Source organism: Trichoderma harzianum (genome assembly GCF_003025095.1).
Source record: "Trichoderma harzianum CBS 226.95 unplaced genomic scaffold M431scaffold_5, whole genome shotgun sequence".
NCBI classification, from domain to species: Eukaryota; Fungi; Ascomycota; class Sordariomycetes; order Hypocreales; family Hypocreaceae; genus Trichoderma; species Trichoderma harzianum.
In genome coordinates, this window is record NW_020209253.1 from 2,068,603 (window position 1) to 2,095,806 (window position 27,204).

Sequence of the window (27,204 nt, forward strand, 5' to 3'; positions counted from 1 at the left end):
GGATGTCAGTGGAATGACGAAGAGAAAACCTTGTTGCCCGTCCACAGCCAACGAGGTCTCGATATTGATTACGGCTTGCCACTCTGTGGGTATTCTCTGATTGACCATGGTGGTGCCAAATACTTTTGTCTCAAGTTGCATCACTCGATCTTCGATGGTTGGTCGCTTCGGTTGATCATGGGTAGTTTACACTCCAATTACGATGCAACAGATGTCTCTCCGCTCCATTCATATTCTAGGTTCGTCAAGTACAGCCTGAATATGGACCACGCTGCATCTGCCAAATTTTGGAGAGCTCAGCTGGAGGGTGCAAAATCAGCAGCTTTTCCAATGGGGAGCGAAGGACATCTAAACGACTCAAAGCGGCAAATGAAGCTTCAGACAACTTCAGTTAGCCTTAAACAGCTAGCCAATAGCTACATCACCAAAGCAACAGTCATCCGAGCGGCATGGGCAATTGTGCTGGCAAGATACAATAATGTGGATGATATCTGTTTTGGTTCCAGTGTCTCTGGTCGCCATGCTGAAGTTGCTGGCATAGAGTCCATCCCCGGTCTCGTGGTCGCCACGGTCCCCGTTCGTATTCGAATAGACAGTCAGAAAGCTGTGTCAACATTCCTAGAAGATATACAGTACCAAGCTGCTGATATGGTTCCCCATGAGCATTTCGGGCTGAAGAATATCTCAAATCTCAATGACGAAGCTAAGGCTGCTTGCGCATTCAAAACTTTATTTATTGTTCAGCCAGTTCAACAAATGAGCCATGAGAGTAATTTGTTCGACCTTACGACAGAAATTGAGGGAAGCAGCAAGGAAGAAATGCTTCAGAATTACCTGAACTATCCTCTTGTTGCCCAATGCATGCTGTCTGATGATAGTGTTGACCTTGATTTGTATTGTGATCTATCCGTGATTGCAGAGCACCAGTTACAGGGCCTTTTGCACGCATTCAAGCATGTGACTGAGCAGTTGCTCACCGCAAATGACCTGCTCTTGTCTCAAATCTCAGTTGAGGCACCTTGGGAGCATGACTTCGCGGCTTCAGCTAATGGCATCCCTCCTGTGGCCATTAAACAATGCATACATTCTCTTATTGAAGAAGAAGCAAAGAAGCACCCGGAATCTTACGCTATTCAGGCATGGGATGCTGATTTTACCTACCAGCAACTGGATATCTGTGCAAATAGGTTAGCCAACTATCTTATCAGCAGCCTTCATGTTAAAATTGGCGATATTGTTCATGTCTGTTTCGACAAGTCAGCCTGGTATATTGTGGCTATTTTAGCAATTAACAAAGCTGGCGCAACCTGGTCGCCGCTTGATCCCACCCACCCCGTTCGGAGATATCAGCAAATTATCTCACAAACTGGCTCCTCATTAATCTTGACCTCTCCAACAAATGCTTCAAAATGCGCAACTTTGGCAGATTCAATCTTAGAGATATCATCCGGTCCTTATGAGACTTTGGTGAAAGATGTAACTGAGCGCCGACCTGATGTCGCTGTAGCGCCAGAAGATGCTGCCTACATATTATTCACTTCTGGAACAACAGGTGTACCCAAGGGCGTCGTTATTGAACATCAGTCACTGTGTACATCCCAGACGGCCCTGGCTCAGAGGGTGGGTTTTACAAACGATACCAGAATGCTCCAGTTTGCCTCGTTCGTCTTTGATGCATCAGTACTTGAGATTATTGCACCCCTCGTCATGGGTGGTTGCGTATGTATGCCATCTTGGGACGAACAGATGAACGATTTGGCTGGGTTTATAGCCAGAGCTTCCGTAAATGCAGCATTTGCCACACCAACTGTTGCTCGCAGCTTAAGGCCAGAAGAGATACCTGGCGTTGAGAGGCTTGTTGTAGGTGGTGAGGCTGCAGCTTCAGATATTCTCGAAACATGGATTGGAAAGCTACGACTATTTAATGCTTGGGGCCCGACGGAGATATGCGTTGCCGGTTCCGTACATGAGTGGAAGGACATGAACGAATCCCCAATGACTATTGGGCGGCCTATTTTAGGCAATTGGTTCATTGTAGACCCAAATAATCCCATGCGAATGGTTCCCACAGGATGTGTCGGCGAGATTGTATACCAAGGACCAACTGTCTTCAGAGAATATTTGGCCAATCCATCCCAGACCCAAGAGGTTATAGTATCGTCGCTCCCGCCTTGGGCACCTAATCGCGATATGAGGGATTGGAGTCGATTCTACAGAACGGGTGACTTGGGACGTTACAATCCAGACGGCACAATGGAATATCTTGGTCGAAAAGATACTCAAGTCAAAATTCGTGGCCTTCGTGTAGAGCTCCATGAAATCGAACATCAAATATTTGCCCACCTTCCTAGGGTTCGTCAAGTTGCTATTGATGTTATGAAACGGGAGGAGACATCTCATCTGGTGGCTTATTATTGTTTCAGTAATGATACTCTCCCATCACATCTGGCAGTTGATGATGCAGGCAAAGGCGTGTTTTTGCCTTTACGGGTTGAGGCTATGCCTCAGATTCAGGATCTGATTGCTCATCTAAAGGGGGTTCTTCCACCTTATATGGTCCCGAGCACTTTTATCCCCTGCAACTTTATGCCAATTGCAACATCGACTAAACTGGACCGGAAATTACTTATCCAAATGGCTACATTGCTTTCCCGAGAAGAATTTGAAGCATATTCGCTGGTTGATAGTAGCAAACGCACTCCAGAAACGCCTATGGAGATAAGATTGCAGCAGCTCTGGTCTGGCATTTTGCATATTCCAGCGGAATCAATTGGAAGAGATGATAATTTCCTCCAAATTGGAGGCGATTCTATGTCCGTCATCCAACTCGTCTCCACTGCTCGTGAGAATGGAATTATTATTAGTGCCAGGGACATTTTTCATGATGCTCGGCTTCTCAGTGTAGCCGAGAGAGCTCAAAGCATTATCGGAGATGACCAGGATTTCAGCCCTATACAACCATTCAGCATGTTAGACCAACCTAACTTAGACTCGCTTCTTGCCGATGATACCAAATCTGTCATGGGATTGCGCGATGACATGACCATTGAAGACGCGTACCCTTGTTCAAAGCTTCAAGAAGGACTGATGGCATTGGCCATCCAAAAACCAGGATCATACATTGCCAGGTTCCATTATCGTCTCTCTGAGTCGGCAAATATGGACTCATTCAAGTCTGCGTGGAATAAAACAGTTGATATGTGCCCTAATTTGCGAACTCGGATCATGCACGTTGACGGCTGCTCTATTCAGACGGTGATCAAAGATGATAACGAGTGGGATTCGCTGGGTACGCAATCTCTGGATGACTACCTTGAGTCCTTGCAGGACATTAATATGCAATACGGCACCAAGTTATGTCGCTATGCACTCATTTCTCATCATGATGGTGTTCATTTCATCTTGACAATGCATCACGCAGTATTCGACGGATGGACGATGCGCTTGGTACTTGAAACACTGGAGAATAACTATAAAGGGATTCGAGTCAATGAACTGAAACCGTTTTCGCGCTTCATCGAATATACTCTAAATATTGATCACCAATTGGCAAGCGAATATTGGCTTGGTCAGCTTAATAACGCAAAGAAGGCCAGCTATCCGAACAGACTGGCTTCGAGTGAGCAACCTGCTGGCTCCAATAGTACCGGGAATTTCGAATGCGAGCTACTGATGCCTAAACTTTCTGCCAATATCACAAAGGCAACAATTCTACGGGCTGCCTGGGCGATCGTGCTCGCTCGCTATTGTGATGCGGATGACATTTGCTTTGGTACAACTGTCTCGGGTCGTCAAGCGCCGGTCACTGGATTAGCGGAAATGCCTGGTCCAGCCATTGCAACGATTCCTGTTAGGATTCACTTGGATCGCCAAAAAGATATATCTGAATTTTTGGAGGATATTCAAGCACAGGCATCTGAAATGGTTGCATATGAGCAATTTGGTTTGCATAATATCGCCAAGTTGAGTGATGATGCGAAAGACGCTTGTGACTTTTCCAGCCTACTCGTGATCCAGCCCAGACAAATTTTGTCGAGTGTTAACGGGGATGATCAGGCTCTTCTTGTTGCACAGTCTGATGATTCAGCAGGCGAATCATTAGAGAGCTATTTCACTTATCCTCTCGTCATTCAATCCCACTTGCATGAAACTGGTGACAAGCTCGTTTTCATATACAAGAAGCTTGCTATTTCTGAACAGCAGCTTGTTACACTCTCAAATCAGTTAAAGCACGTTATTTCTCAGCTCTTACGTCCTAAGCTATTATTAAAGGACCTCTCCATTACATCTGAGTGGGATGTTGAGCAGTCTATGAGATTTAACCCAGAGGTACCAGAAATCATGGACACTTGTGTCCACACACTTATCGAAGCCCAAGCTCATCGTGAACCTAACGCGCTAGCAATCTCTGCTTGGGATGGAGATTTGACGTACAGACAACTTAACGAGTCTGCAAATCGACTTGCTCACTATCTTGTCAAGAACTACAATGTCCAACCAGATACCCTCATTCACGTCTGTTTCGAAAAGTCGGTTTGGCATTTCGTTGCTATCGTCGCAATTAACAAAGCGGGTGCTGCATGGGTTCCATTAGATCCTTCTTATCCAGAGCAGAGGCTACGACAAGTGATAAGCCAAACGCGCTCTACGTTGGTATTGACATCATCCCGTAATGCAAAGCTCTGCTCGAACCTTATCAACAACGTTCTACGAATTGATGTTGAACTCGACAAGAGATTAATTATGACCGAAGATGGCCACAAAGGCCCAACTGTTGCTGTAACTCCCCGACATGCGGCATACGTGCTCTTCACTTCTGGAAGTACCGGGAAGCCAAAGGGCCTGGTAATGGAACACCGTGCCGTTTGTACGAGCCAAACAGCTATTGCAAAGCGGCTGAATTTGACATCTGATGTCCGGATGCTTCAGTTCGCTGCTTTCGTATTCGATCTCTCTATTGGTGAGATTATAGGGCCTTTAATCTCAGGTGCCTGTTTATACATACCATCGGAAGAGACAAGAATGAATGGCCTAAAACAATACGTCAATGAAACGAGGGTTAACTGGGCGTATCTTACACCTGCTTTCGTAAGAACTTTTGTTCCCGAGGATATGCCCGGCCTGGAGCTGTTGCTGTTAGCCGGTGAAGCTGTCCCCCGGGAGGTGCTATCCACCTGGTTTGGAAAGATCCGTCTCGTCAATGGCTGGGGCCCTGCTGAAACTTGTTGCTTCAGCACCCTCCATGAATGGTCCTCTGTGGATGAATCGCCACTTGTTGTTGGTCGGCCTGTCGGAGGATTTTGTTGGATTGTGAACCCAGATGATCCTCAGAAACTCACACCGACTGGTACACTAGGCGAAATTGTTATACAAGGTCCTACAATCCTACGCGAATACCTTGCTGATGTCGAACGCACCAAAGATTCAACTGTATACGCTCTTCCAAAATGGGCGCCTCGGCCAGACTCAGAGCACTGGAATAGGTTTTACAAATCTGGTGACCTTGGCTACTACAATCCTGATGGCACCATAGTTTTCAGTAGCCGCAAGGACACGCAAATCAAGATCCGCGGATTGAGGGTTGAATTAGGCGAAGTCGAACATTATATACACGAAACACTAGAAGGCGTATGCCAAGTCGTCGTTGACGTCTACCAAAAGGAAGGCCGGTCCAACCTCGTGGCATATATCTGCTTCAACGATGAGATGAAGAATCCATCTGCCGATGAAGAATTCACTGCAGCTGCTTTATTTGCATCTATTACGGATGATATGCGCCAGAGAATCGCTATTATGCTAGGGGAACTAAGGATTACATTACCGCAATACATGATCCCTACCCTATTCATCCCCTGCAACTTCATGCCATCCATCACATCTACCAAGCTAGATAGAAAGACTTTACGCCTTCTGATGGCTTCCCTGGATGACCAACAGCGCGCTCCATACAATCTTCTCAACACCCAGAAACGCGAGCCCGAAACTGAGATGGAAATTATACTACAGAGGCTTTGGTCCGAGGTTTTAAGCGTTCCTGTGAGCTCTATTGGTCGAGACGATAGTTTCCTACAAATTGGTGGAGACTCAATTTTAGCCATTCAATTAGCTTCTAAGGCTCGGGAAATGGGAATTTCTTTCCAAGTAAAGGATGTGTTTGACGACCCGAGACTGATGGCACTGTCTTCGAAGGCTACGAATACTACATATCAGGCTGAGACAGAAGTGACGCCATTCAGCATGCTATCTGATGATCTCAAAAACGAAATTCTCAGTGATGACATTCGCAGCCAATGTTGTCTGTCTGCCGAGCATGTTATCGAAGACGCCTATCCATGCACTTCGCTGCAGGAGGGTCTGATGGCCCTGACTGCTAAGCAACCCGGATCTTACATCGCAAATTATGTTTTCCGACTTCCTGATCATGTCAACATTCCTCGCTTTATGGCCGCTTGGGACCAGATGGCTGAGATTTGTTCTAACTTACGGACTAGGATTATTCATCTGAACGGAGTGTCCATCCAAGTAGTTGTTCGAGGTGGCAGCCAGTGGAAGCCTATAGAGGATCAGGCATTATCGTCTATTCTTGAGTCATCTAAAAATCTCAAAATGACCTATGGAACGCCTTTATCTTCGTGTGTTATCATATACGAAAACGACACACCTTATTTTGTGTGGTCAGCTCACCACTCCATCTATGACGGCTGGACGATGCGAATCATATTCAGCACATTGTATTCGGCCTACTACCGCGATACCATACTTCCCGTTAGACCGTATTCTTCCTTCCTCGATTACTACTCGAAATTGGATACCAAAAAGGCCACAGACTTCTGGATGGAGGAGCTAGCTGGGGCCAAGCGGGCAGAATTTCCGTCTACCCAACGCGCTACCTCTTCTGCTATGACTGATGTCTATCATTCAAGCGTTGCTCTTCCAAACTCACTTGATCTTTCTGTTACGAAAGCCACAGTTGTGCGCGCAGCCTGGGCACTAGTCCTTGCCCGGTATTGCGATAGCAATGATGTAACGTTTGGTACTACCGTCTCAGGCAGACAAGCCCCAGTCCAAGGGGTTGAGTCCATCGCCGGGCCTATGATTGCAACTGTTCCAGTTCGTGTTAGACTTGACAAACAGGCCTCAGTATCTCAGTTCTTAAGCGATGTTCAATCACAAGCATCTTCTTTAATTCCTTTTGAACAGTTTGGTCTTCAGAATATCGCCAAGCTAAGTCCAGATGCAAAGGAGGCCTGTGACTTTTCTAGTCTCCTTGTCATTCAGCCGCCAGTACATGACCCTTCCGGGGGAGATGATGGAAAAGCTCTTCTTTTGCAAAGCGATATTGAGCAAGAAGAGACAGAAAAGGCTATGCAAGGCTATTTCAACTACCCTCTTGTCATCATTAGCAGCATTGGAGAGCGTGCTATCCAGCAGCGGCTATTCTATAACTCAGCAGTTCTCACCAAGCTTCAGATGGAAGCATTATCGCATCACATGGAACACGTTATGCAACAACTTTTGAAAAACAGCGGCATGCAGAAGGATATCTCTTTGATCGACTCTTGGGACCTTCAGCAAGCCATCGATGCATCTCGTCTACGCCCTGCTACAGAGTCATGTACACATTGGCTGATTCAAGACAAGATCAAAGAACAGCCTGAAGAAACCGCTATTACATCTTGGGATGGTGATCTCACTTATGTCCAACTTGGGGTTCATGCCACTTGTTTAGCGGCCAAGCTACAGGATCTTGGTGTTGGGCCCGAGTCACTGGTTCCTATATGCTTCCATAAATCCAAGTGGGCAGTGGTCTCTATGGTCGCTGTTCAAATGGCAGGTGGTGCTTTCATTCCTCTTGACCCTGGCGCTCCGCCAGCAAGATTGCAGGGCATTCTACAGGACACAGGAGCTGCATTGGCCATTTCTGACCCGTCTAGTCAAGCAACATTACAATCCCTGGGTGTAGAAGTCATCACTGTGGATAATGAAACTATATCCAAGCTGCCTAGCTCGGTTGCTCTACAATGCGAGGTGCAACCTGCCAACGCCAGCGTTGTCCTGTTTACATCTGGCAGCACAGGAAGGCCCAAGGGCATGATCATTCAACATAACAGTCTCTGTTCATCTAGTGATGCCTATGGATCTGACCTGAATATCGGACTTGGCACGCGAGTGTTCCAGTTCTCGGCGTATACTTTTGACGTTGGTGTTTTAGATTGCCTTGTGTCGCTTATGAGAGGTGCCTGTATTTGCATTCCTTCAGATCATGATCGCCTTAATAACCTTGCGGCTGCTATTACTGCATCTCAAGCTACTTGGGTTTTCCTTACGCCAACTGTTGCCGATCTACTTCATCCAGTGGCCGTACCTACCTTGAAAACCGTCTGTCTTGGTGGCGAAGCTATAAGCAAGAAATGTGCTGAGAGATGGGTTAACCATGTGGATCTTCATGGACTTTACGGCCCAGCAGAGGCATCAATTTGTGCATGGAATTCTATGGTAGGGAAATTCGGGCGCTCAACAAATCTTGGACATCCGATTTCTAGTGCTTTTTGGGTTGTTGATGTCAATGACCCCAAGTCTCTCGTGCCACTCGGCTGTATTGGCGAGCTTCTCATTGAGGGCCCCATGCTTGCTCGGGGTTATCTAAATGTGTCAGCCGACATCGCCGCCAACTGGATGGAAGGAGTTGATTGGCTCCCTGGCAGCAATCAACCAAGAAGAATTTATCGTACGGGTGATCTGGTACGACGGAACGCAGATGGAACTTTTGATTACATTGGTCGTAAAGATACGCAGGTCAAGCTCCATGGTCAACGTGTTGAGCTGGGAGAAATTGAGGCTTGGGTTAACGAGTTCCTACCCAGTAACATGGCTGCCATTGTGGATGTTGCGAAGGACAATGATGGTCCTGATTCTTTATTGGCCTTCCTTTGGTACACTGAGGAAGCATCTAATTCACCAGCTCGCCTCATGGATGTTGTCTCTGATGAAGCACGGGCCGCCATCTTGCACCTAGATACATCTTTGAGCACGATTTTACCTCCATACATGATTCCTTCATCTTACCTTCTATTCGGTGGCAAGCCAGAACAAACTGTAACGGGCAAGATCAATCGAAAATCTCTTACCAGCCAAGCCCAGCATATTACCGCTCAAGACCGTCTACGCTTTGCTCCTGATACCAGCTTCCGCGTCCTACCTACTACACCTATGGAATTTAAGTTGAGGGAGCTTTGGGCTCAAGTTCTCCCTATCAGCCCAGAGGATATTTGCAAGAATGATAGCTTCTTACGACTTGGCGGCGACTCGATATCCGCTATCCAGCTGGTGTCTAAGGCTCAACTGCAAGGACTTAGCCTGACAGTTGCTATCGTTTTCCGAAGTCCTCGACTGGAGCAAATGGCTGCTGCTATGACAGAGGATGATTCAAATTCATACGATGAGATTCAGCCATTTGGCATGCTTCCGATTAAGGAATCTGATGTGATTTTGGCTGAAGCTCAAGCACAATGTTCGTTGCCTCTCAAGTCCGTCATTGAAGATGCCTACCCTTGCACCAAGCTTCAAGAGGGTTTAATGGCGTTATCTGTCAAGCAACCTGGCAGTTACATTGCCAAATACCTCTATCGCCTCCCCGCTCACGTTGATTTGGCTCGATTGAAGTCAGCGTGGAAACAAACTGTAGACATTTGCCCCAGTTTGCGGACGAGAATTATACACACTTCGACTAAAGCCACATACCAGATCGTCTTGGACCAAAGTTCTAGCTGGGAGCCGCTCCAATATCAGGATTTACGATCTGTTCTGCAATACGCTAAAACTATGAACATGAGTTACGGCACACCACTGTGCCAGTTTGCGTTCGTTGAAGACGAACAGGAAAATGTATTCTTCTTCTGGGCTATGCACCATACGATTTTTGACGGTTTATCTACTCAAGTTATTCTCAACATCCTACACAAGGCTTACCTAGGCGATGAAGTTCCCGTCACAACACCTTATTCGCGATTCATTCACTATCTTCTTCAGACAGATAGTGAGGCTGCCTCTGCGTATTGGAGAGATCTACTACATAATGCTAATCATGCGCCATATCCTCCTCTACAAAACACACATGATAAGCCTGCGGTAACATCCGTCTTAGAGACTTCGATTGGCTTCATCGATACTAAAGAGCTCAATGTCACGGTTGCAACCGTTGTTCGATCCGCTTGGGCCATGGTCCTTGCTAGGTATTGTGATACAGACGATATCTGCTTTGGTACCTCCGTCTCTGGTCGCCAAGCTCCTGTCCCTGGAATTGTTACCATGGTAGGACCGGCAATTGCAACTGTTCCGGTTCGAATCCAGATAGACCGTCAACAGTTTGTATCAGAATTTTTAGACGGTGTTCAAGAGGCGGCAGTAGAAATGATTCCATACGAACAATTTGGTCTGCAAAACATCTCAAAGCTCAGCCAGGATGCCCATGAGGCATGCCAGTTCTCAAGCTTGTTAGTAATTCAACCAATGAGCCACATTTCTAATAGTGAAAAGAGCAAGACTTTGCTAGTCGCTGCAGATACGACTGAAGAAGGGCTTTCGGATACTCTGGCAAACTTTTTCAGCTACCCTCTCATTGTACAAGGTCACGTTTATGATGACGAATTAAGAGTCGCAATGGCCTATGATGGAAATATTTTGACTGAAAGTCAAGTGCAAACATTATCTGACCAACTTGGCCACGTCATCCGCCAACTCACATCCAGTGGTGCCGTTACCCTTGATGACATTTCAATAGCATCCTCCCATGATTTGGAATTGGCTATTGCTTCGAACAGTGTTATACCTGCGGTCGTCGATTCATGTATCCACGAACTGATCGATGCCCGAGCCCAGATCTCTCCCGATGCACCAGCAATCTCAGCCTGGGATGCGGAACTTACATATAGCCAGTTGATTGCGGCTTCAAACAGGCTTGCATACCATCTCATTCACACTCATGGTGTAAAACCCAACGACCTCGTCCATGTATGCTTTGAGAAGTCCGCTTGGTTCTTTGTGTCGATTATTGCGATTAATAAAGCCGGTGCTGCTTGGGTGCCTTTAGATCCCTCTCAACCTGAAGAGCGATTACTCCAGATCGTCCATCAGACAGAGGCCCGGACGGCATTAGTATCGCCCAAGAATACGACACTGTGCACTAAACTAGTCGAAAATGTAATAGAGGTCACGGCTCAACTTGACAGACAATTGAGTTTATCTGTGTCGAAGTTATACGCGCCTCATCTGGCTGTATCGCCTTATAGTACCGCTTATATCATTTTCACTTCAGGGAGCACCGGAACGCCGAAAGGTGTCGTTATGACACACATATCTTTATGTACTAGCCAAACCGCTTTGGCCGAGAGACTTGGCATGACCTCAAGTGTGAGAATATTGCAATTTTCCGCTTTCGTTTTTGACATGTTCGTTGGCGAGACTATGACATCGCTCATCTACGGCGCATGTGTTTGCGTTCCGTCAGATAGTGAACGAATGGAAAACCTTGTTGGCTTTATTAACAAGAAGCAAGTGAACTGGGCTTTCCTCACGCCGACTTTTGCTCGTACGATCCAGCCAGAAGATGTTTCAGGCCTACAGCTCCTCTTAGTTGGCGGTGAATCTATCCCTCAAGACTTAGTTCTCAGGTGGTTCGGGAAGCTACGTCTTATCTGCGCCTGGGGTCCCACGGAGAGCTGTGTTATCAGTGCTGTGCACGAATGGACTTCTGCTGAAGAGTCTTCTCTTGTCATTGGCCGTCCAGTTGGTGGTTTCTGCTGGATTGTTGACCCAGATATGCCGCACCGCCTTGCTCCAATAGGCACAGTCGGCGAAATCGTTGTTCAAGGCCCAACACTCCTACGTGAATATCTAAATGACCCTCAACGAACTGAGGCTGCATTGATTCCGAAACCAACTTGGACTCCTCAGCCTGATCCTCAGCATTGGAATCGATGCTATAGATCCGGCGATCTATGTTTCTACGGGCCTGATGGCAATATCGTATTCAGTGGCCGTAAGGATACACAAGTTAAGATCCGCGGTTTCCGGATTGAACTTGGAGATATAGAACACCATATTCGCAGTCAATTAGACACTCCCTGTGACGTCGCCGTGGACGTCTTGAAAACTACTGCTGGAGCTAGCCTGATAGCTTTTATCAGCTTCAATATCGAAGCCAATGCGTCCATTGTTGACTCCGGTGCTGATATATTCCTTCAGCTCGAGCCCGACATGCAAAACAAGTTTAGTGCTTTGCTTGGGCGCCTCAAAGCTCTGCTGCCCCCATACATGGTTCCGGCAAACTTTGTTCCTTGCCAATATCTCCCGTTTACAACGTCTACAAAGTTGGACCGCAAGAAGCTAAAGACTATGGCTTCCAAGCTTAGTCCAGAGACTCTTGCTGAATATGCACTCTCCAAGTCGGAGAAGCACAGTCCGAAGACAGAGATGGAACACCGGCTACAGGCCATATGGGCTACAATATTAAGCATACCTGCCGCATCAATCAGCCGTGATGATAGTTTCCTGCAGATTGGCGGCGACTCCATTATGGCAATACACTTTGTTAATGCCGCCCGGGATGCGAATATTGGACTTACAGTATCCGATGTCTTTGATGATCCCAGGCTATTAGCCATTGCTGCTAAAGTGACTGATCTCACGAAATGTGATTCGGTGTCGGAAGTCACACAGTTTGCTCTTCTTGATGAGAGAGTGCGACAATCGCTATCAAGTCAAGAGTTACGGCACGCGTGTAATTTTGCTGAAGATAGCGTCATTCAAGACGCCTACCCCTGCACTAAGTTGCAAGAGGGTCTTTTGGCTCTTGCAGAGAAACAGCCTGGAAGCTATGTTGCAAAGTTTGTCTACCGCCTGAATGATAGCATTGACATTCAGAGGTTCAGAGCTGCCTTCGAAAAGACAATAAAGATTTGCAACAATTTGCGAACAAGAATCGTTGTTGTCGGAAACACGACGGTTCAAGTTGTTCTTGAGGATGACGTTGCGTGGGAGAATCCAGAGGGCACGGAGCTGCACTCATATGTCAAGTCCATGGATTCCTTCAAAATGGCTTACGGATCTCGATTACACCGCTATGCCATTATCGAAGACAATGGGGAGAGCTACTTTATATGGACTTTGCACCATTCTATCTATGACGGCTGGACGTTACGTCTCATGATGGAAGTTCTTCATTCGGTTTATCAGGATTGTACCCCTGTACAACTGCAGCCGTACAACAGGTTTGTAGAATATATTGCAAACCTTGATCATGAAGAAGCAAGAATTTACTGGGCAGCACAACTTCACGGCGCAAGCCGCGCATCGTACCCGCCTTTCTCCAACTCCGCAAAAGACTCAAACTCCTGTAAAACTCTAGAAAGAGATTTGGAGTTGCCTGAGATGACTGGCTTGTCAGTTACAAAAGCGACAATAATCCGAGCCGCATGGGCTATACTCCTTGCAAGATATTGCGAGAGCGAGGATATTTGCTTTGGAGTTACCGTGTCTGGTCGTCAAGCATCTGTTCAAGGATTGTCAGAAATGCCAGGGCCTGCACTTGCTACTGTGCCTATCCGTGTCCAGCTAGATAAACAGCAAACTGTATTGGACTATTTAGGCACCATGCAAAGTCAGGCCTCGAAGATGGTCCCTTATGAGCAGTTTGGGCTACAGGAGATTGCTAAAATTAACTCTGGAACTCAAGAGGCCTGCAATTTCTCGAGCCTGTTGGTTGTTCAACCGATGCAGCATTTAACAAATGAAGACGATGCAATGCTTATGCCAGTCCAAGTTGACTTGCAAGAAGAAAATACGATGCAGAACTACTTCAACTACCCTCTTGTCATTCAAGGCCATGTGCGAGATGAAAGCGTCAATCTTTTCTTCATTTATGATTCCAGCGTTCTCCCAGAGTCACAAATATTAGCTATATCTCACCAGTTGGAACATATTATGAAGCAACTCATCTTGAACCCGGCATCGCAGCTTAATGATTTATCTTCGACTTCTAATTGGGATGTTGAGTTCTCCCACAAAGTCAATAGCGAGGCTCTACCAGAAATCCTAGACACTTGCTTGCATACGCTTATTGAACTCCAAGCAGAGGCATGCCCAGACGCTATGGCTGTACAAGGCTGGGATAAAACATTCACCTACCATGAGCTGAACAGGGCAGCCAATCGGCTAGCTCACCATCTTGTCACGGAGATAGGTGTGAAACCTCATGACATAGTTCATGTTTGCTTCAGCAAATCAGCTTGGTATGTCGCAGCCATATTGGCAATCAACAAGGCTGGTGCTGCTTGGGGCCCCATTGATCCATCACATCCTCTTCAACGTCATAAACAGATTGTCAGCCAAACAAAAGCACGAGTTGCACTTGCGTCCCCAGACAATGTTGAGAGATGTTCTAAATTAGTCCCTTCAGTCGTTGCAGTCTCGTCGTCCTTAGATTCCAATCTCAGTGAGAAGAACTACGATAGTCGTAGCGGGCCCGACGTTACAGTAACTGCTCTTCACGCTGCCTACGTCTTATTTACTTCTGGCAGCACAGGTACGCCAAAGGGCTTAATCATAGATCACGGCGCGCTCTGTACAAGTCAAACAGCTGTTGGAAAACGCTTCGGGTTTACGCCGAAGGTGAAGATTTTACAATTCACCACTTATGTGTTTGACTTTTCCATCAGCGAAATCATAGCAGCCATGTTATTTGGTGCTTGCGTATGCATTCCATCCGAAGAAACCCGTATGAACCGGTTGAAAGATTTCGTCCAGGAAAGTGGCATAAACTGGCTATTCCTGACTCCATCCTTTTTACAAACACTAAAACCCGATGAAGTGCCAAACGTAGAATTGGTAGCGGTTGGAGGCGAGCCTCTCCCTCGTGCTTTGTTTGAAGAATGGGTTGATAAAGTGAGACTCTTCAATTGCTGGGGGCCGTCAGAAACCTGCGTTATGAGTGCAATGCACGAATACAAATCAGCAGACGAGTCAAATATGACCATTGGAAAGCCAGTTGGCGGATTCTGTTGGATTGTCGATCCAGAAGATCCGCAGAGACTTGCACCGGCGGGAGCAGTCGGTGAGCTGATTGTGCAAGGACCTACTCTATTGCGCGAGTATTTAAATGATCCTGCAAAGACCGAGGCTTCGATATTGTGCACCCGTCCTGATTGGGCTTTATGTCCTGATACGGAGCATTGGAATCGCTTTTACAAGTCAGGAGACCTTTGTTCTTATAATCCCGATGGTACTATCCAATTCCATTCGCGCAAGGATACGCAAGTCAAAATTCGCGGTCTGCGTGTGGAGTTGGGCGAAATTGAATATCGCATTAAAGAAGCTCTCCGCGGCGCTCTTCAAGTTGCTGTTGATGTCTTCAAGTCTGACACTGCCTCAGTTCTCGCTGCGTACTTTTGCTTTAGCGATGCCACTGCAGTCATCTCAGGAACAGACGCCAATGATGTTTTCATGCCGTTGACGGAAGAAGTTCAACATCGCATTGCAGCCATGGTTGAAGAGATCAAGATTTCACTTCCAGAGTATATGATTCCTACCCTTTTCATCCAGTGCCATTATATGCCCACTACCACATCTGGAAAGCTGGATAGAAAGACTTTACAAATGCTCACATCAGTCCTCAATCAAGACCAATTGGCGGGTTATGCATTAGTGAACAGTAAGAAAGTCATGCCTAAAACTCCAATGGAGTGCAAGCTACAGGCCATCTGGGCAGACGTCTTGGCTGTTCCTATGGAAACAATTGGCCGCGATGACAGCTTCCTCAGCATCGGCGGTGATTCAATTGCTGCTATCAGGCTAGTGGCCGCCGCCCGTGATAAAGGGATTGCGCTTACAGTGAGCGATATTTTCCAAGATCCTCGACTATTATCCGTTGCCTCCAGAGCTTCTTTCACGGACGATAACGAGGAATTGGCGGTTACTCATATCGCACCTTTTACCCTACTTGACGAATCCCAACATGACTTGATCTCCAATAGCCCTACTGATCCGGTCTTAGCATTGCCCCGTGGCATTGACATAGAAGATGCCTATCCCTGCTCGAAGATGCAAGAAGGCCTGATGGCACTATCAGTCAAGCAGCCTGGCTCTTACATTGGGAAATATAACTATCGTATTCCGTCTCACGTTGATGTCACCAGGCTAAAAACAGCATGGGAGCACATCGTCAACCACTTCACCAATCTTCGTACAAGAATTATCAGGCTTGGTGCAACTTCTGTCCAGATTGTTGCCAAGGATGACATCGCTTGGGACTCTACGGACCAAATGACGCTCCGATCGTATCTGCAAGAAACTCGAGTCATGGAAATGGGTTATGGTTCGCGCCTATGCCGCTATGCTATTATTAAAGATGACGGATGTTTTTACTTTTCCATGAATATCCATCACGCCGTCTATGATGGCTGGGCGCTGTCCGTTATCTTCCAGGCCTTCCATCAAGCTTATAGAGGCCTCGAGCTTGCCAGTCTCGTCCCGTATTCCCATTTCATCAAATACACTATGGAACTTGACTACGAAGCCGCTGGCAATTACTGGGCAAAGCAACTCCGGAATGCTCGAAAAGCAGCATTCCCCTCCGTTCCAATTGAGTCCACCAGTAAGCCAGATGCTTCGCGTACAGTCACAGCGGAACTTGAGCTTTCAAGGAGCAATTCAAATATCACCACAGCCACTATTGTGCGTGCCGCTTGGGCAATAGTCCTTGCACGCTATTGTGATAGTACCGATGTTTGCTTTGGCGCAACAGTCTCTGGACGGCAAGCATCCCTGCATGGCTTGACACAAATGCCTGGCCCAGTAATTGCCACCATACCCGTCCGTATTCATCTCGAAAACCAGAAATCAACAGTAAAATTCCTGGAGGACGTTCAAACCCAGGCAATGGAGATGATACCCTATGAGCAATTTGGCCTACAGAATATCCGCAGACTTGACAGTGACGCCGAGGACGCGTGTGATTTCACAAGCTTGCTTGTCGTTCAACCTCTCCAAATGTTCTCAAATAATGACAGTGGCAGTGAAGATACCCTTTTGGATGCTATCGAAAGTACAGAGGAGGATACAGATGGAATGCAAAATTATTTCTCGTACCCCCTTGTGGTTCAAGGCCATTTGAGCGACGATTTTGTCAGAATTGTTCTAATCTACAACCCGCTGTGTATTGCTGAGCAACAGATTATGGCATTGTCTGAACAGCTCAAGCATGTCATCACCCAGCTAGCCGAGTCACAACCCAACCAGATACTAGGCCATCTATCTCTCGTTTCCCAGTGGGATATTCAACAGTCGCACAAGCTCAACTCCGATGTTCCCGAGATTATCAATTCTTGTTTCCATCATCTCGTTGAAGATCAGGCTACTTATCGCCCCAATGCTATGGCTATCCGTTCTTGGGATGGTGACTTCACCTATGCCGAGCTTAACCAAGCAGCTAATCGTCTTGCGAACCATCTCGTTCAGACATACGATATTCAGACAAATGAGCTGATACATGTGTGCTTTGAGAAGTCCATCTGGTATTTTATATCAATCTTAGCTATCAACAAGGCTGGTGCTGCTTGGGTGCCAATTGACCCGTCTCATCCTGTACAGCGCCTCCGAGAGGTTGTCAATCAAACTAAGGCAAAGATTGCGCTCTGCTCGCCAGAATACATTGATATCTGTTTCACTCTCGTTGAATCCGTCGTTCAAGTTTCTCCTGGATTGGATACCCAGCTTTTACAACTTGTAAGCAGTCAACAAGGTCCCGCAAGCGAAGTCTCTCCAAGCAATATTGCCTATGTGCTTTTTACGTCAGGCAGCACTGGCACTCCGAAGGGTCTAGTAATGCAGCATAGATCTGTGTGTACAAGCCAGATGTCGATTGCAAAGAGACTTGGGTTGACACCAGAAGTTCGCATGCTTCAGTTTGCAGCGTTTGTTTTCGATCTATCAATTGGCGAAATTATCGCTCCCCTCATTACAGGAGCTTGCTTTTGCGTTCCATCAGCACACTCGAGAGTAAATGAGCTTCCAAAGTTCATTCAAGACATGAACGTTAACTGGGCGTATCTGACGCCTTCGTTCGTACGGACTCTCAAACCAACAGATGTTCCAGGTCTAGAACTTTTACTGCTTGCCGGTGAAGCAGTTCCTCGTGATGTGCTTACGGCCTGGTTTGGTAAGGTTCGTTTAATTAATGGCTGGGGGCCAGCCGAGACTTGTGTACTCAGTACTTTACACGAGTGGAAATCGATTGATGAGTCGTCTCTTACAATTGGACGCCCTGTCGGCGGCTTCTGCTGGATTGTCGATGCTGAAAATCCAGAACGCCTTGCACCTTTCGGTACGATTGGTGAAGTCGTCATCCAAGGTCCGACTCTCTTGCAGGAGTATCTTGCAGACCCAGAGCGCACCAATGCCTCCACCATGCCATCCGCTGGATGGGCTCCTCACCCGGATGGGACGAACTGGAACAGATTCTATAAGTCGGGTGATCTTTGTCGTTATAACGCAGACGGCACTCTTGAGTTTTCGACACGCAAAGACACGCAAATTAAGATTCGTGGTCTGCGTGTTGAACTGAGTGAAGTTGAATACCACATCCAACAAGCTTTAACGGGTGTGCAACAGGTAGCCGTTGACGTTTTCAGAGGCGAGAGTGGCTCTAATCTTGTTGCCTACATTTGTTTCAACAATGAGACAAGGACGGCAGGTATCCAAGTTGACAAAGAAGAGACGCCTTTCTCATCTCCCGACGAAAGCCTACGGAACCAGCTGGTTGCTCTCGCGGGAGAACTAGCCCTCGCCTTGCCCCGCTACATGATCCCAACGTTGTTTATTCCTTGCCAGTATATGCCATTCATCACCTCTACAAAATTAGACAGAAAATTGCTCCAGAGGCTGCTGTCGTCGCTTAGTCAAGATCAGCTGGCGACATATTCATTAGCCAACAGCGAAAAGCGTCAGCCAGAGACCGAAATGGAGCAACGCTTACAGCTAATCTGGGCCGAGATCATGAATTTGCCAATGGACTCTATTGGCAGAGACGATACTTTCTTCCAGCTCGGTGGCGATTCCATTATGGCTATATATCTCGTGTCAACAGCGCAGCAAGATGGCATTTCACTTACCGTGAAGGATGTTTTTGATGACCCCAGATTACTCGCTGTTGCCTCAAAAGCTGTTACAATTGAAGATGCTGTAGATGAAACAGATTCTACTCCAGAGCCATTTAGCCTCTTGCCTAAATCACAGCAAAGCCTTGTCCTTGAAGGTAAGGTTCGCAAAGAGTGCGGCCTTCTCAAGGACCAAACTATCATTGATGCATATCCCTGCTCTTCTCTCCAGGAAGGTCTCATTGCTCTTACTGCAAAGCAGCCGGGGTCATATGTTGCTACCTATGCCCACCATTTATCGGACTCAGTGGACATTCCCATGTTTATGGCTGCGTGGGACTCGGTCGTGGAAATGTGCGACAACCTTCGAACACGAATCGTTGTGTTGGATGGAGTTATGACGCAAATAGTACTCGACAATCATAGTAATTGGGTGTCTGCCGATAATGAGACTCTCGAGTCAATGACTGGATCGTCACGGAATTTGAAGATGGGGTACGGAACTCCGTTATGCTGGTACGCGATTGTGTCGGACAAGGGTGAAAACTACTTCGTCTGGTCCGCTCATCATTCCATTTACGATGGATGGACAATAAGAGTCATGTTCTCAGCTCTGTATAGTACCTATCAAGATGGTTATGCACCTGAAATACGACCGTTCTCTACGTTCATCAAATCGATACGGGAGCTTGATAATAACAAGGTTGCATCATACTGGAGGGAAGAACTAGCCGGAGCAAAACGTGCCACGTTTCCACCTCGCCGAAGTGCCCTAAGTAGCACAGAAACCAAGAGATATAGCTCAACGATTGCGTTCTCAAGAGCTGTAAAGAGCTCCATCACACAAGCCTCGATTCTGCGAGCTGCATGGGCCATTGTCCTTGCCCGTTACTGCGATAGCAATGAGGCGGTTTTCGGTGCAACAGTTTCTGGTCGTCAAGCAAAAATACAAGGAGCGGAAATGATTGCTGGACCAATGATTGCCACGGTTCCTATCAGAGCCCGTCTTAATAGCCAGGCACCGATATCCAGATTCCTCCAAGATATCCAGAATTTGAGCACAGCCATGATACCTTATGAACAGTATGGCATACAGAATATCTCTAAAGTCAGTCCAGAAGCCAAGGAGGTTTGCGACTTCTCAAGTCTGTTGGTCGTTCAGCCTCCTGCACACGGGGCAGTCGATGATGCGGATGATGGCATATTTGTTCAAGACGAATCCGCAAGCGACCTCACAATGAATGCCATGGACGGCTACTTTAATTACCCGTTTGTCATCATTGCCAATCTCTATGCCGATAAATTCCATCTGAATCTCTTTTACGACCCTACGGTATTATCAGAGTCTCAAGTGGTTGCTTTGGCATCTCATTTGGATCACGTCACTCAACAAATAGTCGCAAAGGAGGCAGTCAACACACCTCTAAGCTCAGTGTCTCTTCTCAGCCCCTGGGATCTCAATCATGCAGTTGAATCAAACAGATTAAACCCTTCCAGCGAGACTTGCGCGCATTGGCTCATCCAAGAAACCATCCAATCTCGACCAAATGACATAGCTATCGCGTCTTGGGATGCGGAGCTCACTTACTCTCAAGTCGGCACATTCGCTTCTCGTTTGGCGGTCAAATTGCAAGAACGCGGAGTCGGCCCCGAAACTCTGGTTCTTTTGTGTTTCCCCAAGTCAGCGTGGGCTGTCATCGCCATGGTGGCTATCGAAATGGCTGGCGGCGCCTTTGTTCCTCTTGATCCAGCAGCTCCAGCCGCTCGATTGAAAGGCATCATTGATGACACTCATGCTGTTCTTGCTATAGCCAGTCCATCTACTGGTACGGTGCTTGAGGGATTAGGTGTCGAAATTATATCGGTCGATCAGGAAATGCTTTCTGCACTACCTGACCCAACTCATCCAGTCGTGTCCAACGTCCAACCTCAACATGCAAGCGTCATTCTTTTTACCTCCGGTTCTACCGGTAAGCCAAAGGGCATGGTTATCCAGCATAACAACCTTTGCTCATCAAGCGACGCGTATGGAGATAAACTTGACATCGGGCCGGGAACACGAGTCTTCCAATTTTCAGCTTACACATTTGATGTCGGCATTCTAGACTGCCTCGTATCTTTAATGCGCGGCGCCTGTCTCTGTATCCCCTCTGACCACGACCGGATGAACAATCTATCAGGTGCCATGCGGTCTCTAAAGGCCAATTGGGTATTCCTGACCCCCACTGTTGCCGACCTTTTGTCTCCCACTGATGTCCCTGACCTAAAGGTGGTATGTCTCGGTGGTGAGGCTATTAGCAAGAAGTGCGCAGATCGCTGGGTAAATCATGTCGAGTTACATGGCCTCTATGGACCGGCTGAGGCATCCATCTGCGCGTGGAATCCCACAGTTGGCAAATCTGGTCGGTCGACCAACCTTGGTAGACCAATCTCCAGTGCATTCTGGGTCGTTGAACCGAGCAATATCAGACAGCTTGTACCTGTGGGGTGCATAGGTGAACTTCTTATTGAGGGCCCTATGCTTGCCCGTGGCTATTTGAACGTTAGTGCTGAAGTTGCTTCCAGCTGGATGGATGACGTGGATTGGCTTCCTGGGGAGAAGAAGAGAGTGTATCGCACAGGCGATTTGGTTCGCCGGAACCCTGACGGCACATTCGAGTACATGGGACGAAAAGACACTCAAGTCAAGCTTCACGGCCAACGAGTGGAACTTGGTGAGATTGAGTCCCAAATTCATCACTTTCTCCCTGATAATATGGCTGCTATGGTCGACAATCTCAAAGCGGATGATGAGAATGCGCATGATATTCTTCTGGCCTTCCTTTGGTATACCGAAGAAGACAGTGCTCAATCGCAAAGTCTCCGTCTTATGCACTCTCTACCAGAAAAAACGCAGAGATTCATTTGCCATTTGGATTCATCGCTGGCAGAAGCTCTCCCCTCATACATGATTCCTTCGTCGTACTTAATATTTGAGGGTAAGCCAGAACAGACGACATCCGGAAAAGTTAATCGACGCGCTCTGGTGGAACTTGGCCGTAGCGTCTCTGTCCAGGATCGCCTGCGCTTCACTCCTGATGCTGGTGACCATGAATCACCCACAACTCCAATGGAGTTGCAACTGCAAGCTCTCTGGGCTCAAGTCCTTAAGATTGAAGATGTTACAGTCATTGGAAAGCACGATAGCTTCCTTCACCTTGGTGGTGATTCAATCACTGCAATCGAATTAGTCTCATTAGCCCAGCGACAGAACATTGGCCTCACGGTAGCGCTGATTTTCAATAATCCGCGACTTTCATCCATGGCAGAGGCCATCCATACAGAACTTTCTCCGTCGTCTTCAGCAGAAGATGTTGCTCAATCTGGTCTCATCTCAAGCATTGATAAGCAGACTGCCCTAAGGGCAGTCAAAACCCAGTGCCATCTTTCTGATTCTGCGGAAGTCGAGGACATATACCCATGTACGGATCTTCAAACAGGTCTAATGGCTTTGACTATCAACCAACCAGGGTCTTACATCGCAAAACATGTCTACCGTCTCGGATCTCATATCGACATTGAGCGCTTCAAACTAGCTTGGGAACAAACAGTGAATTACTGCACCAACCTTCGTACCCGAATCGTGCTCTACGGAAACACTGCAGTTCAAGCAATTATCCAAGAACCAATTGACTGGTCATCCACTTATACCGATCTTCGTTCTTTCCTCCTATCACACGAAAATCGCAATATGACTTATGGCTCGCCGCTCTGTCGATACGCCATGATTGCTCAAGGCAGTGAACATTACTTCGCCGTAAATATTCATCACACTGTCTTCGATGGATGGACTTTATCAATCGTGCTGAGAACATTGCATGCTATGTATTCTCAAGTTCAACCACCCTCGATTCAACCGTATGCCAATTTTATCAGGTATATTATGGATCTTGACCAAGAGAATTCCCGCAACTATTGGTCTACACAACTGCGTGGTGTCAAACGCACAATGTTCCCTGTGGGACTCACTCAACCGAAGCCTTCGTCTGCTGCACAGAAAATTGCAGGCTTGCTGAGTAAACAAGTACACTTCCCACGTCCGTCGAAATCCTCCATCACCCGTGCTACTATATTGCGCGCAACATGGGCATTGTTGCTAGCGCGATATGATCACGTTGATGATGTTTGCTTTGGCACAACCGTCTCTGGACGACAAGCTCCAGTACAGGGCGTGGATGAGATGCCTGGGCTTGTCATTGCCACGGTTCCTGTACGAGTCCAGCTTGACAAACAGCAAACGATTTCCGCTCTCCTCGACACCATCCAGAATCAAGCATTTGACATGATACCTCATGAGCAATACGGGTTGGCAAACATCTCCAGGATTAGCAATGACGCCAAGGAAGCATGTAATTTTACAAATCTCCTCATCGTTCAGCCTGCTCAACAATTCATTCAGGCCGGCGATGCAGCGGAGCCAGCTATTTTCCATCCGGTTGTCGCTGAAGGCATTACTGAAGGCGAACTCCTCGGTGACTACTTCAGCTATCCTCTTGTCATGCAGTGCCAATTGCTCGAAGAGGGTGTTGAGTTAGGCCTGATATATCAACCGGATGTTATCAACGACTCTCAAGTGAATGCCCTTGCCGAACAATTCGCTTACATCCTTGAACAACTCCAGAGTGCTGGTGATACGACATTAGCAGAACTATCTGCTGCTAGCCCTTGGGATGTAGAACAAGCTATTGAGCGCAACAGCTACAGCATCGGGCCAATCGAATCGTGTGTGCACGAACTGATCTCGATTCAGGCTGCTAAGAATCCCCAGCAGGAAGCTATATACTCCACTTCTGGAAGCATGACGTATAGAAAAGTTGACCAGTTATCGAATCAACTTGCTTCACATCTCATTCGGCTTGGTGTTAAGTCTGAGACTATTGTGCCTTTCTGTTACGAAAAGTCAATGTGGTCAATTATTGCTATGCTAGGTATCATCAAGACCGGCGGTGTCTTCCTACCATTAGATCCGTCCCATCCACTCAGTCGCCGTCAGGCCCTGGTCGATGAAACAAGCGCCCAGTATATGATCGTTTCTCCCACCACAGCCAAAGAATGTAAAGGTATGACCAAGAACAACATTGAGCTCTCGCCGAATTTCTTTTCGAAGAAGAAACGTTCTTCTACAGCTCGAAAATTCAAGCCCATGAAACCTCGGCCCGGAAGTGCAATGTATATTTTGTTTACTTCCGGATCAACTGGAAAACCAAAGGGTGTGATCATTGAACACAAACCCATATCCAGCTTCCTAGTAAAGCTCTGTGAAGTTGCCCAGTTTAGCGGCAAATCCAGAATACTTCAATTTTCCAGCTATGGCTTTGATGCTTCTATTTTCGAAATCTTTGCCATTTTGATATCTGGAGGTACTGTGTGTGTTCCTACAGAAACGGAGCGCATGCAGCATACATCGACGTTTATTGAAGAAGCTAAGATCAACACCGCTATTCTTACACCGACATTTGTCAAGACACTCAGCCCAGAGTCGGTTCCCTCACTGAAAACCCTATTCCTTTGTGGAGAGGCTCCTTCTAAAGAGGTCGTAGACTTATGGCGCCAACATGTTAGCCTGTGGAATGCATATGGGCCTACGGAAACCTGCATCGTTTCCACTCTCCAGCACTATACAGATGTATCAGTACCAGTTACGACCATTGGCCGTGGGTTCGCTCATCATTGTTGGGTTGTCAATCCAGAAAATCATGATGAGCTTACCCCTATTGGGTGTGTAGGTGAACTCCTAGTACAAGGAGACTCTTTATCCCGTGGTTATATCAATGATGAGGAGAAGACGAATAACGCATTCATCAACCATGTCAAGTGGCTTCCCGCCAATATCGATGTCGGAAAGCGCCGGTTTTACAAGACTGGTGATCTAGTCCGATACAACCCTGACGGAAGCTTTAACTACCTTGGCCGAAAGGATACTCAAGTCAAGATTCGCGGCCAACGTATTGAGCTGGGTGAAATTGAGTATCAGATTAAGCTTCACTTACCTGACCTCAAGCACGCGGCGGTTGACATTATTCGTCACGATACACATGAGTCTCTAGTTGCATTCGTGAACTTCTCTGGCGACAAGGGCCCCAGCGAGGTTGCTCAGGTTCAGTTGGTGTCACATAACGACGAGCTGCAAGAGCTCTTCTCTCAGTTGGTCACAAACCTTACTACAGTTTTACCAAGCTACATGGTTCCCAAGTATTTTATTGCTGTCGAGTCCATGCCACTCAATACGGCTGGCAAGCTTGACCGAAAAGCGCTTTTGCAGACAGCGACAAGTCTCTCCACCGAAGATTTGGCAGTTCATTTGGCTGGTCAGCGTCTGCCATTCCGTGATGCTACATCCGAACTCGAGCACTGGATCCGAGTCCAGTGGGCAGATATTCTCGAAATGCCAAGAGAAACAATAAGCGTAGACGACAATTTCTACCAGTTGGGTGGTGACTCTATTCGCATCGTCAACATCTCGAGACGTATCCTTGATAAATTCGGTGTGTCCCTTGGCAATACGCTCATGAACAGCAAACACACCACGATCAGCAATATGGCCAAGTATATTTCTCTCAGCGCGGAGAATGGGGCGACAGAGGTAGATCACTCAGATGCAGACATAGATTTAATGGTCAAGATCAATTCGATTTCTCAGTTGCCTTGGATGTTACAACCACAAGGCCTACAAGGAAACCCCATAAAGACACTACCTGAGCAAGCAACAGTTTTCCTAACGGGAGCGACTGGTTTCCTTGGTACGGAGATTTTGAGGCAGTTGGTGCGAAACCCTGCAATAAAATCCATCGCTGTTCATGTCCGTTCGAAATCACTAGAACAAGGGATGGGACGCGTCCGGGAGACAGCCAAGATCGCAGGCTGGTGGAGTGAGGAGGATGCAGAAAAATTGGAAATCTGGTTGGGTGACCTTGCTAAGCCACATCTCGGCCTCGCAGACGCTCAGTGGAAACGTCTTTCTGGTCTATCGAAATCAGACACCAACATCGACGCAATTGTCCACAACGGAGCATCTGTCAACTGGAATGCCAACTATGATACTCTTTGTGCTGCCAATGTTACTTCCACTGTTGATCTGTTGAAGGCAACAGCAACATCACCACAGCAGCCCAAGTTCGTGTTTGTATCCGGTGGTGCCTTCATGGATCCAGCCGAAAATCAAGCCGTGTCAGCAGCGCTTCTCAAAACCGTCAATGGCTACTCTCAAACTAAGTTCGTCTGTGAATCTGTCATTTCGAACATTGCCAGAAGCCTGCCTATCAACCAGAATCGAGTGTCAACTGTCAAGCCAGGGCGTATTATTGGTACGGCAGAGCACGGTGTTGCCAACGTCGATGACTTTGTCTGGCGCGTGGTCTCTACTGCAGCATCAATCCACGCTTACCCAGAGGAACCATCAGAACATTGGATGGTTATGCAAGATGTGGGCATAGTTGCGTCAAACGTTCTGAACCAGCTCTTTGCCGATGACATCAAGCCATTCTGGATGCTTGCAAGTGGTATGCCCATGTCTGTCTTCTGGGATCGCATCAATTCTGGACTAGAAGTCCCATGCAAACCGGTATCTTGGCAGGAGTGGATCGAACTCGCATTAGCATCGATGAACAGAGTTGGTAACAAGCATCCATTGTGGCCTGTACAACAATTCCTTGGCCAGCTTGGCCTACCGCCAACTATTGTACAATTGTCAAATGCCGGCACTCCTGAGTGTGAACAGTCTATGTCGGCCGTTGAGAGTAATGTGAGATATCTCAGGAAGATTGGCTTTATTCGTTCATCAGAAGATGCGTTTGACAATGTTCAGCGTGAGGGCACGATTCGGCGTATGCATACACTAGGGGGCTAAAGCATAAGGGTATCTCTATTTCGTGGTTGTTCTTTCTTTATCTTTTCTTCTCACTGGGGTTTGTTTATAGTCGTTCTTTTCTACGTGTTAAAATTACTTCCAAATAAGGCTTTCTTTAAAGCCAACTTTCTTCACTTCATTCATTTTACCAATTGATAGACATAGTTTACA

General features: G+C 47.1%; 1 protein-coding gene across 1 annotated transcript in view; it reads left to right on the top strand.

Moving 5' to 3' along the window:
- M431DRAFT_4907 (hypothetical protein) overlaps window positions 1-27,033 on the top strand; it is a gene marked incomplete at both ends in the record, with an annotated part of 43,583 nt that extends 16,550 nt beyond the window's left edge. Inside the window, 3 exons of the mRNA XM_024916828.1 lie at window positions 10-9,681; window positions 9,745-18,216; window positions 18,277-27,033. Coding sequence (XP_024775665.1) covers window positions 10-9,681; window positions 9,745-18,216; window positions 18,277-27,033 — 26,901 coding nt within the window. The remainder of the gene's footprint in view (window positions 1-9; window positions 9,682-9,744; window positions 18,217-18,276) is intronic.
- Window positions 27,034-27,204: the final 171 nt, after the last annotated feature.